Raw genomic sequence first — 13,065 nt, 5'->3', positions numbered from 1 at the left:
AGGCTCTTCTTTACGTTCTCTCTACCCTCTTTATTTTCCTTTTCTTTTCTTTGGTCTAATCTATGCACGATATATCTACTAGCAGAACGTGTCTTCCCTTGGAGAGACCTCGATCAATCCTCTATCGTATACATATATCTCGAAAAGTTATTACTTTTCAAAATCAAACGAATTCTATTTCTATTTAGATTCATAAATTTTCGAATAATCGATTAATCCTATCATCGTATAGCCAAGAAAATTATTATAAAGTCAATCTATTTGATCGTATTTGATTTAGATAAATAAATCAATATAATTATTCGATTAATTATCTTTTAATATCTACTATTTTATCCTATTAATTTTATCTATTCGATCGACTCTTTTAAATATCTACAATTTACTCTTTTCAATCAAATATATTATCTTACAATTTGTAGACAGTAGAGGATAAAAAAAAAAAGAAATATGCTATTTCTCTAACTTATTACTAAATAGAATAACTTAACGAATTAATATTTTATATTTGATTCTTTGCTGAAGTTAAAAAGTCCAATATTATTTCGAAGAATTCGTAAAGAGAAAAAAGATCGATCGGTCAAAAAAAAAGGATCTTCACAATGATTTTTCAAGCTCTTCGATGCAACGTAAATCGATTGTTTCAAACGCGAGTAATAATAATATAGAAATGTTATGGCGTGGCCGTTCGCATTAGCCATTAATTGCTTCTCGCGGTATATTTCATGCGTTAGGTGTCATTTATGGAGAGAGAAACCCGCATAGAATCTCGATAATGCCTCTGGCATGATCGTTCGGAACTCCTCTCTTGCTCTTTCTATCTTTCTTACTTCTATCACGACGATTACGAGTCCTTTACTCTCTTTCACAGAAGAGACCACGGCCTCCTACCTCCTACCTCTTTATAATGTTCTTAAGCGACTCTTGGTAGCCTCCAGGACAATTGCTTTTAACTTTAGACCTGTAACCCCGAACTTCTCGCGCTCCTAATGCCATTTAATAAACGCGAATCACATGGCTGTGTTTATAATAACGTTACAAACTTGAATAGACAATAGTAAAGTACTCAATATGTGTCTATAATTCATATAGCTTCTTGAATAATTTTTATCCCTCTCCCTCTCCCTCTACCTCTTCCTCTCTCTCTCTCTCTCTCTCTCTCTCTCTCTCTCTCTCTCTCTCTCTCTCTCTCTCTCTCTCCCTCTCTCTCTCTCTCCATAATTATAATATAATATTAAATAATGGAAAATTATTGATAACTGATAATTGAAATTATATCAATTATACGTCATTTGAATTACAATCTTCGATAACTAAAGCAAATTTATTAATGTAATCTACGATAGAATAAAACATACCGTGTTGTTATTAAATTAAATTATTGAAAAAAAAGTTTATTTATTGCTAAAACAGTTAAAATCTCAATAATTCAAACTTAAGATCTACCTATAATGAAATTCATTACAGATATAAGATTTATTAAACGATAAGAGTAAATATAATTATTTGAATAACGGAAATTGATGTTAAACGCAACAATTATTATCAGCTCGATCAAAAAAATAAAATCTGAATAGATGATAATAAAATAAAATAAAATAAAATAAAATTTTGATATATTTAGTAATAATAAAACGATTTAATATAAAAAAAAAAAAAAAAAAAAAAAAAAAAAATTTTATATTATCAAACAAAAAAAGAAAGATAGTAATAGTAGAGCGCTGTTTTATCAGCCAATAAAATATTTGTTAATAATAGCAGAACAATATTTACGGACCAATCAAAATCAGTTGATTATAATAGGTCTCTACTTTACCGATTAAGTTTCAATTTATCGATAATAATAAGATGCGATTTTACCGACTGAATTAATATATCGGTAAGAGTAGACAGCTATTTTGCCAACTGTGTTAAATTGAGAGAGTAGATTAAGCCGGCTATTCATTCACTATCTTTTGTTCAAAGCGTGTATGACTTCAGCGACAGGTATGGACAAAATATGAACTACGAATACAAACCGGGACAACTGTCATCATCATGCGACTATTTTGTCGGGATGTATAAACTTTGATAATATAAATTTGCAAATTTAAAGAAATTATCTTCGAATTTAACTATATCTTATCTATTTGCTTCTAGAAATATTATTGACAATGTAAAGTTTTAATACTTTAGTATTAAATCAGAATTAAATTGATGAAATTTTGAAAATATATTAAAATATGTAACTATACGCTCGGGAATATTTGCATTGCGTGATTTAAAATTAGATTTTAATATATCGCAAATAATATCGACTTTTAGATCTCATCATGTAGAGGTTGCTGTATCTGAAGATCTACAGTCTAACGGGTGACTCTATTCTGAAATTTACATTCGCGAGGTAATCTAATGAAATTTTTTTGAGCAAATAAAACGAAATCTTTAGTAAGATTTTCAATTGGCCCGCGAACATCCGTGTCTATGCGTACGAGTATTCTTCTTACCTTTTCGTATTTTCCGTGTAAAAATCGATGATAAGTCTATCTCTCGATGATCTCTGAACCTGTGGCAACAAATCGACGCCAAATCTTTTTATGTTTTTATCTTCTTATCTTTTCAAAACAAGCAGACAATCATTAATTCACGCACATAACGTAACCATTCAAGTGTGTATGTGAAAATCAGTAATGGACTACGCGAGCTTCTTCTCTTTTGTCGCAAATTTCAAGTGGCGCCACAGTATAAAACTTTTTCTATGGCGAAAAATATCAAAAACAGCATTTACCAAAACAACGAGAACAAACATATTTCTTGACCAATTTTAATGCACAAGATCTCACTTTATAGACGAAGATTTTGTCTAAGACATATCTTTTCTGAATTTTTCAAAAAGCTTTTTATTTATAGATAAATCGTTCTCGAAAAATATTATTCTTTAGCTTGATTTTTTTTTGAAAGAAAATAAAACTTTTTCAATAATTAGAAAAAGATATGTCCTAGATTAAACCTACGTCTTTAAAATGAGACATTGTTCATTAAAATCGATTAAGAATTACGTATGTTCTCATTGATGCCATAAACTATTATAAAATCAGAGACATAGCGAACAGCCTTAAGGCTTTTTATTTGTAGTGTTTATGATTTCAGTAATAAATATTAACAAAATATAAATTAAAAATGCACAATAGAGAAATACTATTCCTCAAAACGTATTCAAATAGTTATTAGCTCAACATTACTTGCAATTATGTATTATAACGATAATACATAATGTATAAAATATAATATATAAAAGATTATAACAATAACGATAGAAATTAAAATTTAAATAATGATAATGAAATTGATTTTATATTTCTTTTTTTTTTTTTTTATTAGAAAAATTCATGTTATATTCATTAAAACAATTTAAAAAAAAATTAAATAGTTTATAGCCTTAAAGGTATATTTGGCCAATATTGAGGTTTTGATTTATCTTTGTGTCTTTCTATTGTTGCCTGTAAAGCAGTTTCCATAGCCAATATCGTGGGACTTGCATCGCCATACAATAATTTTGCTTCTTTACTTCTAGTAAGAGCCCAAGCTGCTCCACCTTCCATAGAAACTATACTCTCCTTTTTGCTAGCAGCTAATTCCTGTTCACGTTTTTGTTTCAACTCCATTTTATGACGTATGCTTTGTTCTAAGAAGGTCATCATATCCTCATCTACATGAAATTCCAAATCCTGATCATCTTTAGGCTCCTTCCTTTTTTCATTATCTTGAAAATTATTATCTTTCTTATGATTATTCTGTTGTCGCTTATAAGTCTTTCTATTGTCAGTCTGTTGATTATTTTGTCCAATTAAAGATCTAATTTTATTTCGTAATAGTTCATTCTCATGTTCCAAAGCCAGACAACGTGATCTCCACCATATTACGCTGTGCCTGTGAATAAAAATATTATAATATTTTCTCCTTACAAAATAGAAAATAAAAAACAAATTGAAATGGATGACTATGCTATAATATAAATACTATAAATTTTATGATTTTATTATAAATAAAATCATAATAATATGTATAGTAATATGTGCGGTAAATAAAAATGAATCATTAAATAAATAGATACAAGATAAAATAAAAGACAAAAAAAAAAAAAAAAAATTTAACTTGTTTGCAAAAATAATGATTTACCTTTTTTGCCACTCTTGAGCAACCGCATAATTTTTCCAAAATGCATCGGCTTGCATCGTCTCAGTTATTATTTTTTCTTCGGAAAAAGATACATTAACCAATTCTTTTAACAATCGTTGACTTTTGATTGATTTAACCTCCAATTTGATACGTTCGCGTCGACGCTTTCTCACATTACGTTTCTTCTTTCGATTTCTATTTTTTTTTACAGAAAGAAATTCCATACCTCGTGACAAATCGAAGACCTTAAACGTCAGTTATATTTTATGCCAACATAAAAAATCTCATTGTTTATATAGAATTTACTTCATTTTTCTTCTTTTTTCTTCTTTCTCTCTTTTTTTTCTTTCTTTTCTCTTTTTTTTTTTTCTTTTTTTTTTTTTTTTTTAAGAGAAAATCGTTGAAACGCCATCGTGCATTAAATACAAAAATTATGTAGATGTTTTACGTTTGTATTATTCAAAAGATTCAGATAATATTCAAATGTTCTTTTTTTTTTTTTCTTACTATCGTTTAATATATTATCTTTTCGAAAAATTATTTTCTATATATGTAAATAAGGTTACGAATCATTAACAACATTCGTTAAAGCATTTTGTTTCGTTTCGTTCTACTTTAACGATCTATCGTCGACTTTTTCAAACAAATATTTTCTCTTACGTACGTATTATATTTTTCGATTTATAATTATTTATTAAATTATAATTATGTAAAAAATAGTTTTATCTATCAGAAATTATTATTTGAAAAAATTCATTAAACATTTTATTTTATTTTTCAATAATTAAATCAAGATCATAAATTCTTCCATTCGTACTTTTCTAATTATTATTTATAATTATTATTATTATAAATAATAATTATTATCTATATATAATTATTATTATAAATAATTATTATTATCTGTAATAATTATAAATTTATTAAATTAGAATATAAATTTTAACAGTTTTAAAATGAGAATGTAATATCAATGAGAATGTTAAATTAAAGAATAAAAAGGGAATAAAAGGGACAGATCAAATGAAAACAATTTGTAAGATTAAATAGGTGATTTTATTAGAAATATACAGCGCTTTTGTGACACTTTATACAAATCTAAGAAAACATGTCATTTTAATCCAAAAAGAAAAAAAAAAAAAAAAAAAGAAAAAAAAAGAAGAAGAAGGTTCCACACAGTGCGCTGTTACAAGATAAGAGTTTAATATCATTGCTCCCTTTTCGATATTTAAAATTCATGCAAAGTTTGGTAGAAATGAGCCAATCGGTATCAACTTGAATAACTTTTTATATCTTCCATTAAGATAATAGTTTCAAGTATTAATAAATTTCTTATAAATACAGCAAATATATTATAAATATCTCAAAATTCAACGCTACTAATATTTAGTTTTGCTGTTTCTTGCAAATATTATATAAACCTTTTACATTTACACTTATGACAAAATTGAAAATTTGAGAAGAAATGATCTTTCTTTTTTTTTTTTTCTTTCTTTTTTTTTCTTTTTTTTTTTCTTTTTTTTTTTCTTTTTTTACTTTTTCTCATTTTTCTCACAAATAGGATATACCAATGATAAACGATCGGAGATAAACACTCGCATTATTTTTTTTTATTTTACATCAAAGCTTCGCTTTTTGTGTGCAATCTAATTTCGTTGAAAGCTGAACACGAGATCGTGACATGTTTAGAAAAAAAAAAAGAAAAAAAAAATAAAAAGAAAGATAGAGAGAGAGAGAGAGAGAGAGAGAGAGAGAGAGAGAGAGAGAGAGAGAGAGAAATGATAATATAAGAATTCTTCTGTGCACGATATTAGCAGCCTAGAGTTCTTTTCTTTTTTTTCTTTTTTTTTTTTTTTTTCTTTTTTTATATAGATCTTTATGATCACAAAATTGTGACAAAAGACCAATCCTGATCTCATAGATATGACAAATTCAGACCTCTTTCAAAAGACACTTCATTACTACCAAACTTGATATTTCCACTTTCTGAACTGTTTCGTCTTGAGCACAATCTTGTTCTAGCACAAGAACTAGAAGGTTCATCATCTTCTATATCACTTCCATCTATTCGTTTTCGAGGTTCTAGACCAATAATAACACGCACATTGTCAGACAGTTTGTCTTCTACTGCCATTAATTGATGGAAAATACCTTCTGCTTTAGAAAGTGTCCATGGTAGTTCAATGTGTAAAGAAAGATCATTTATATGCTATAAAAAGAGAAACGATTGTTATTAGCTCATTGTTTAAATTGTTTATTAAAAACATTATTACTATTACTTACTTTGAGTATTTCCGTAAAGCCAAAATTATTTTCCATCAATACATTTTTTTCTGTATCTAATATAGCCACACATATCAATAAATGAAAATTGGGGCATGGTAAGCCAGTCCATAAAATCTCCCACAGTTTCATTATATCGATTGAATTAAATTCTCTTTTGAACAATACTAATAACCAACGAAAACAGAAAAACATATTCCCAGAATCATGTTGATTTAAATAGTGTGCTAATTGTCGATCAGTAGTATTTAATAGAGTATATAAATGACATAGCTGTGCTTTCATTCCAGTTTGATCCATTTCAAAATTTGTACTCTATATTTAAAAAGGGGAAAAAAAAAATAAATAAAACTATAAAAATTAAATTTTCAATAATTCATCATAATAATAGATAATTAATAATTTACCACTTTATCCATAAAACCAACAAAACACCAAAATGCATCTGATTCACTATCCATCAAACATAAAATAGGACTGAGCAGATCGCTCATACCTTGAACATACCCTAAATCAAAATTGTACATAACATATGTCATGAGTATGTCGTATAATAATTCTAAATGATTATTGTCGCCTGAATAATAAGGATGTGTCCTATCTGTTCTGTTCACATCTTTCTCTATAAATCATTTAAATCAAATTAATATATTGTTGGCAAAATATCATTTAAGATTAATATCTCATTTTAGATTACCTATCAAGCTTTTCCTATCACGAAAATCTGCAAAACGATTTTCTTGTGATGGTGTCATGGATCGCCATTGAAGTTTCATATTGAAGTATTCATCAGCCTTCTTTTTTCTTATTTCCAATCTTTCAATGTGACTTGAATTCCATGGATAATAATTTAATAAAAACTTCCAGACCTCATAACGTAAGGACGGAGATATACCCTAAGAGTTTAGAAAATATTATTGCAGCTGACATCATCATAAAGAAGAATATTTGAAGTGGATAAAATATACAGACCCCACGAAATATGATTTCTTTAACGGCATCTGAATCAACAATTCTTCCTTCTGAATCCTTACTTTTGTCCCATTGTTCTTGTGTTAAAGGTGAGCCTAATATTTTCAATTTTATTAATACATTTCTTTGTAAATCTTTTTTTGTATCAAATTTATATATATATATATATATATATAAGTCAAGTAACATACCTCTTGGACAAGGAGGTCTCGATGGTAATGATAAACCTATATCCGTTTCTCCTATTACTTCATACTCATCCCCTGATCCAACAGATACTGGTGGATGATGGACATCAATCGTAAAGGAAGAGTTAAACAAATCTGCTACTGCTTCTTCAACCGGTCTTCTTGCTGGTTCTTTATATACTGAAATATATAATTAGATTTATATGTTATATTTTATTGAAATATTTATACAATAAGTATGAATTTTGATGTATTTTACTTACACCAAATGTCCGCTAATTTGCTAAATGCTTCTAGCGTAGTCTCATATGGACGGTTGTGTAAATTCTTCATAAATTTCCATACATAATCCGAAGTATTTTCTTGAAATAAATTCAATTCTGCGAATGATTTGTTTAAAACAGTTTCAACCTCATCCAATACATGATACAAATTTTTGTCTTTCGGTGATCTTCTAAAGTTAATAAAATTCTTTAAAGAATTAGTAAAAGTTTCAGCTTTCGACAATTGGAAGAAGGCAACATAGGTGGTACCATCCCTTTGTATAAATATAAGCTGCTGTCCTCCATGATTTACACGAAATGACTTTAAGTCAGAGAATAATATTCTAACGATTCTCGAACGTCCAAGAGAATCTGGACCATCGGAAGATGTACGAGTTCTTCTTGTATGGGTATCTACTAAAGACCATTCCGGATCTTGATCCTGATTCTCTAACACGACTGAATCTTCTACAGGTTTCCATTCTATGCACTTTCCAAAACTCTAACGCATAAAAGATAACATATAAACTCTTGCATATTAAAACAAAATTTATATTATATACATTTTATGCACATGCATATAAATTGATAATAATAGATTATTCTTTTCTTACATATTCTACAATGTTCAGAGTGCCAGAGCTGTGAACTTCATCTTCTTTGCTATTAGATCTACGAAGTACAACCCCTGCGTAGATGCAGAGATCCTAGAAAGAAAGCAGCACTTCGATAATGAAGGAAAAAAGTGAGATTAATCTTATATAAGCTATTTTTTTTACATTACTTTCAATATATACATGAGTCATAGTAATTAAAATATACTAATGTAATAAATTCTTATGGGCACATGAAGATCTATAAAGATCATTGTATTTGATATTCTATTTAAAAAAAGAAAAAAGCTATATGATCGAGTATATTTATTTTCAGATGCTTCATTTCTAATCAGTCTGCTGTTCATATTGCTGATCAAAAAACGTAATCGTTTGCGTACACTTAACTACATGGAAAAAAAAGTGAGCTAACCTATAAGCAGTGTTTACAGTATTAAAATATGAAGCATAGGATAAAAATGTTTTGATCGAATATTCGAAACGTATAAAAATAATTGAACTTAAATGAAACATTAACAAAAATATCAAGTCTCATGATCCGTTCGTATACGTTTTTTGTCTATAATACATTGTTGTTGACATTTGATAGGGGAAACATGTGGGCGGGTAATGTTCGATGTACGTCATTCTCGAATTAGACGTGCTGCCTGAATTTCATGCAGTTTATATGACGTTGATATGAGAGCGTGTGTTGAAAAGATGATGGTTGAAAATTCATGAATATTATTTTCTCACCATTCCCTGCTCCGTCGGTTCGAACATCTCAAAAGTACACGCACAATCGTTCGTATGAAACACTGACAAGTTGATCTAATTTCAACACATCCCTACCACGAGCTACGATACCAAGTCCCTTACAATATAAATTTAACGTCCTGATCATTCGACGACAATCAAGACAGCCATGCAACGTTGATCTGTCTTACTAATTTCAACGTTTGCTAATAGTTCGTTCATTTTGACGACGTAATAAATTCACATAGAACGTCCTTAGAATATATATATATGATCAAAAGGATGACGGAAAACTTCTTAAACGAAGAATTCAACGCTTAGCAAATAGCAGTGGTACCGCTTGTTACCACTCTGTGTATCTATGAACCAATCAATTTGACATATTATATATGATAATAATTGATAATATAAGATAATAGGATAATAAAAGGATATATTCGTAGAAGTAGAAATACTAATGTTGTTGTTGTTTTTCTTTTTCTTTTTTCTTTTTTCTTTTTCCTTTTTTCTTTCTTTTTTTGTTTTTTTTTTGTTTTTTTTTTTTTTTTTTTTTTTTTTTAAATTAGATTACACATATATATCTTCTAAAGATATTTATTATTTAATATCATAGAAATTTTTATTAGATTTTATTATAGCATCTTTTTTACATGTACCGATCAAGGTGAGCTCTTTGTGATTCTCCCTATCGTTTTGATCACACCTTTGTACGATACATGTGCAAATGCTTATGTATGTAGATGCATATATGTAAATGTGATATATATATATATATATATATATATATATATATATATATATATATATATATAACTTCTTATTCATCGTTCAATTTTCAAATGAATATTTTGTAATCGAACATTAGTCATTTTTAGCCTTTGAACCGAATGTTTGTCATCGAATAAAAAACCCATGAAATTTTATATTAACATCAAATATATATATACACACACACACACACACACATATATATATATATATCGCTTGTAATTTATCGCCATTCATTACTTAGCAAACTTATTATTCTTTACTTATTTATATTACGTAGTGCATATATATATATATATATATATATATATATATATATATATATATATAATATATATTTGTAAATATATTAACCTACAAAATAGAAAACATAGCTATTGCCATCTTACGTTGAAAATGATAAACTACTTTAAAGTCGACTGTTTCAATCGAACAAAGCATTTCTATAATGATCATTGTTAATTAAATTTTAAATGTTGAAATATCTATAGCGTTTATACTTATACATTTTTAATTATTTTTTTCTTTTTGTTTTTTTTTTTTTGTACTATCGATTAATAGTGATTCATTTTCATGATAGAGCTTCAAACGAATTCATTATTTCTTGTTACTAGAAATTTATCGCTCGACGAGATTACAAAAATATACGGAAGGAAGTTCATCGAACTGATTGGTTAAATTCTTCCAGGTAATTTCACCATATGAAAGCATCAATTTATTCGTTAAAACGATACTGGCAAACAATTACTCATTTTATAATAATTTCCTGTGCATGCCGTACAGGAAGAAACGGAAAAGAAAACAAAAAAAAGGTATATTTCATGTAATATCTTTCATATGATACGCCACTATAACTCGATAAAGTAAGTACATACACGCGTAATCAATGAGGATAAAGTCCAACTCATCGACGAGGAGTCACTTGACAAGAAATATATGATGATAAATATTGTAGAGGATAGCTTTTTTTTTTAAAGGCAATGTAATTACAAAAAAAAAAAAAAAAGAAAAAGGAAAAAAAAAGAAAGAGACAAAAAGGAAATAAGTAAATAAATAAATAATTAAATAAATAAATTAAATAAATAAAATAAATAAAGGGAAAGGGAGGATATAAGAGAAAAAAGAAAAAAGAATTCTATACGTTCGCCTTGATTTTAATGACAATCCACATGTTTGTACTTTCACCAGACAGTTAGCGGGTGTGTTACCTCGAGTACATCTGTACTAAAGAATTGTTTCCGCAAGCGTAATATTTACTCCTGTTTTGCGCTATCTTATCTATCAGGCATTTTTTTCTTTTTTCCTTACCAATAATATATATATATCTATTTTGTAATAGATAGGAAAATTGCAAATATGAACTTGTACGTATTTGTTTAATCATCGTTCGATGGATATTTTTTATGGAAAAATTTCAATAGTACTACTATACTAATTCCTGATAATGATATTCCTGATAATAATAATGATGATAATAATGATAATAATGACGATGATAAAATTATTAGGATATTAAAGTATAAACTGTTATAAGTCCTTACGTATTATAAAAAGCGATTTAAAGGGACGATCACTTGCAAGGCTAATTCTCTTGCAAGGTCAATGATCTAGCAATCGACGATTCATTGAGAATATTTATTGTTCAAAGACTTTGTTAATAAGATATAATCGAATTTAAGAGATGAACTTTGTCATTATACATATATTTAAAGTTGCGAGGCCATGTAAGTGTAAAGCAAGTGACGAGGCAAGCGACTTATTGCGAAAGATTGCTTAAATTTTTTAACGTTGTATGAAAGCTTTTGTGAATGTTCACGTTATATAGGGTTATATAGTTCACGTTATATATCTGAAGAAAAAAATTTAGTTTGAAAAGTTTCGGAAAAAGAGTAATTGATTTAATAAAATCATCTAGCAACTATTGGTTCTTTCTATATACACACACACACACACACATATATATATATAATAAATTCACATAGAACGTCCTTATATGTATATATTTTCTCAATGACCTTCGGGCTCAAAAAAGTATCTCCATATCCAGAAGATATGTGGAAAACAAAGAAAGGAATTTAGATGCGTCCTAATTCGACTTAAGTCACATATGGAAGATTGGAGAAACGCATAGAAAGAATCCTAGTTGACTTTGTTGAAACGTATCCGCATGATTTCAAATATAAATTTCCATTGTTTTGCGTCAAAGTAAAAATTAAACTACTCTACGAGCTGTCGCTATTACTTTCACACCAAAAATCGATAGATTATATCGAGCGTTTAAACAAGTTAAACCCTTACCTCATAACAAATGGTATCGATTGTTTGTTATTTGGACATCGATCACGTGTTCAACCATGAACACGTACCACGTTATTTTATACTCGTATGGTTTTGTCTTTGTCTTTGTTTTAACTTTGAATCATTCTAGAATCATTTGAATGATTAACATTAAATCTAAATCTCAATCGTTAGACTTTGTTTCAATTTGTTATTAATATTAATATAAATACAAAAACGATGAGCGCGTTTATCATTCACGCATTGCTTGATAATTTAATCGAATTTATTATTTGGAAAACTTTTATATGTATAGTATATTTTATATATATATATATACATGCACACAAATACGTTTAATATACATCATACATGTTAAATCATAACGTAGAGTAAGCTGAAAAAAGAGGACACGTTTTGTTCTCATCTTCATATATACAGAGTCGAGTTTATAAAAATATTTACCGTAAAAGTATGTTACTTAGTAATTTTTATACAATAAATGACCTCATTTACAATACATATAATTAATTCAAATTCATTTATTATGTAATTAATATATAATAATTTATATTAAATAGGTAAATGTATATTAAAAAGTTTAAATACGTACATATTATATATATATATATATATATATATATATATATTTATTTATTTATGTGTGTGTGTGTATGCGTGTGTATGTATATTTATTCTAAAATAATACCGTTATGCCGAGAAACCCAAACAATACGATACATGTGTGCTGTATTTATTTTTACTTGGCCATTATATTTATGTAGACATTTCTATCGTCGATGTTTA

General features: G+C 27.7%; 2 protein-coding genes and 1 long non-coding RNA gene across 4 annotated transcripts; 1 reads left to right on the top strand and 2 right to left on the bottom strand.

The window, feature by feature from the left end:
• Positions 1–3,316: 3,316 nt before the first annotated feature.
• LOC124952792 (gem-associated protein 8-like) lies at positions 3,317–4,577 on the bottom strand. The gene is made up of 2 exons (XM_047503187.1): positions 4,159–4,577; positions 3,317–3,909 (listed from the first exon to the last, which is right to left on the bottom strand). Exons 1-2 carry the CDS (start codon positions 4,380–4,382, stop codon positions 3,411–3,413), a joined length of 723 nt encoding a protein of 240 aa, XP_047359143.1. The 5' UTR covers positions 4,383–4,577; the 3' UTR covers positions 3,317–3,410.
• Positions 4,578–4,590: 13 nt separating this feature from the next.
• On the top strand, positions 4,591–9,659 carry LOC124952793. Of its 2 annotated transcripts, none has more exons than XR_007102001.1 (5): positions 4,591–4,818; positions 7,134–7,223; positions 7,309–8,338; positions 8,497–8,609; positions 8,795–9,659. It is a non-coding gene; the product is annotated as an uncharacterized LOC124952793 (long non-coding RNA). The 2 variants fall into 2 exon arrangements; XR_007102002.1 differs by having other exon boundaries at positions 4,597–4,818; positions 7,309–7,502.
• On the bottom strand, positions 5,549–9,667 carry LOC124952791 (TBC1 domain family member 15). Its single transcript, XM_047503186.1, has 9 exons — positions 9,214–9,667; positions 8,479–8,571; positions 7,865–8,366; positions 7,605–7,781; positions 7,414–7,508; positions 7,139–7,337; positions 6,849–7,063; positions 6,442–6,756; positions 5,549–6,367 (listed from the first exon to the last, which is right to left on the bottom strand). Exons 1-9 carry the CDS (start codon positions 9,238–9,240, stop codon positions 6,074–6,076), a joined length of 1,917 nt encoding a protein of 638 aa, XP_047359142.1. The 5' UTR covers positions 9,241–9,667; the 3' UTR covers positions 5,549–6,073.
• Between the last annotated feature and the right edge of the window lie 3,398 nt (positions 9,668–13,065).

This window comes from Vespa velutina, chromosome 11, assembly GCF_912470025.1.
Source record: "Vespa velutina chromosome 11, iVesVel2.1, whole genome shotgun sequence".
In the NCBI taxonomy this organism is placed as follows: Eukaryota; Metazoa; Arthropoda; class Insecta; order Hymenoptera; family Vespidae; genus Vespa; species Vespa velutina.
This window is presented reverse-complemented; position numbering and strand designations above follow the sequence as displayed.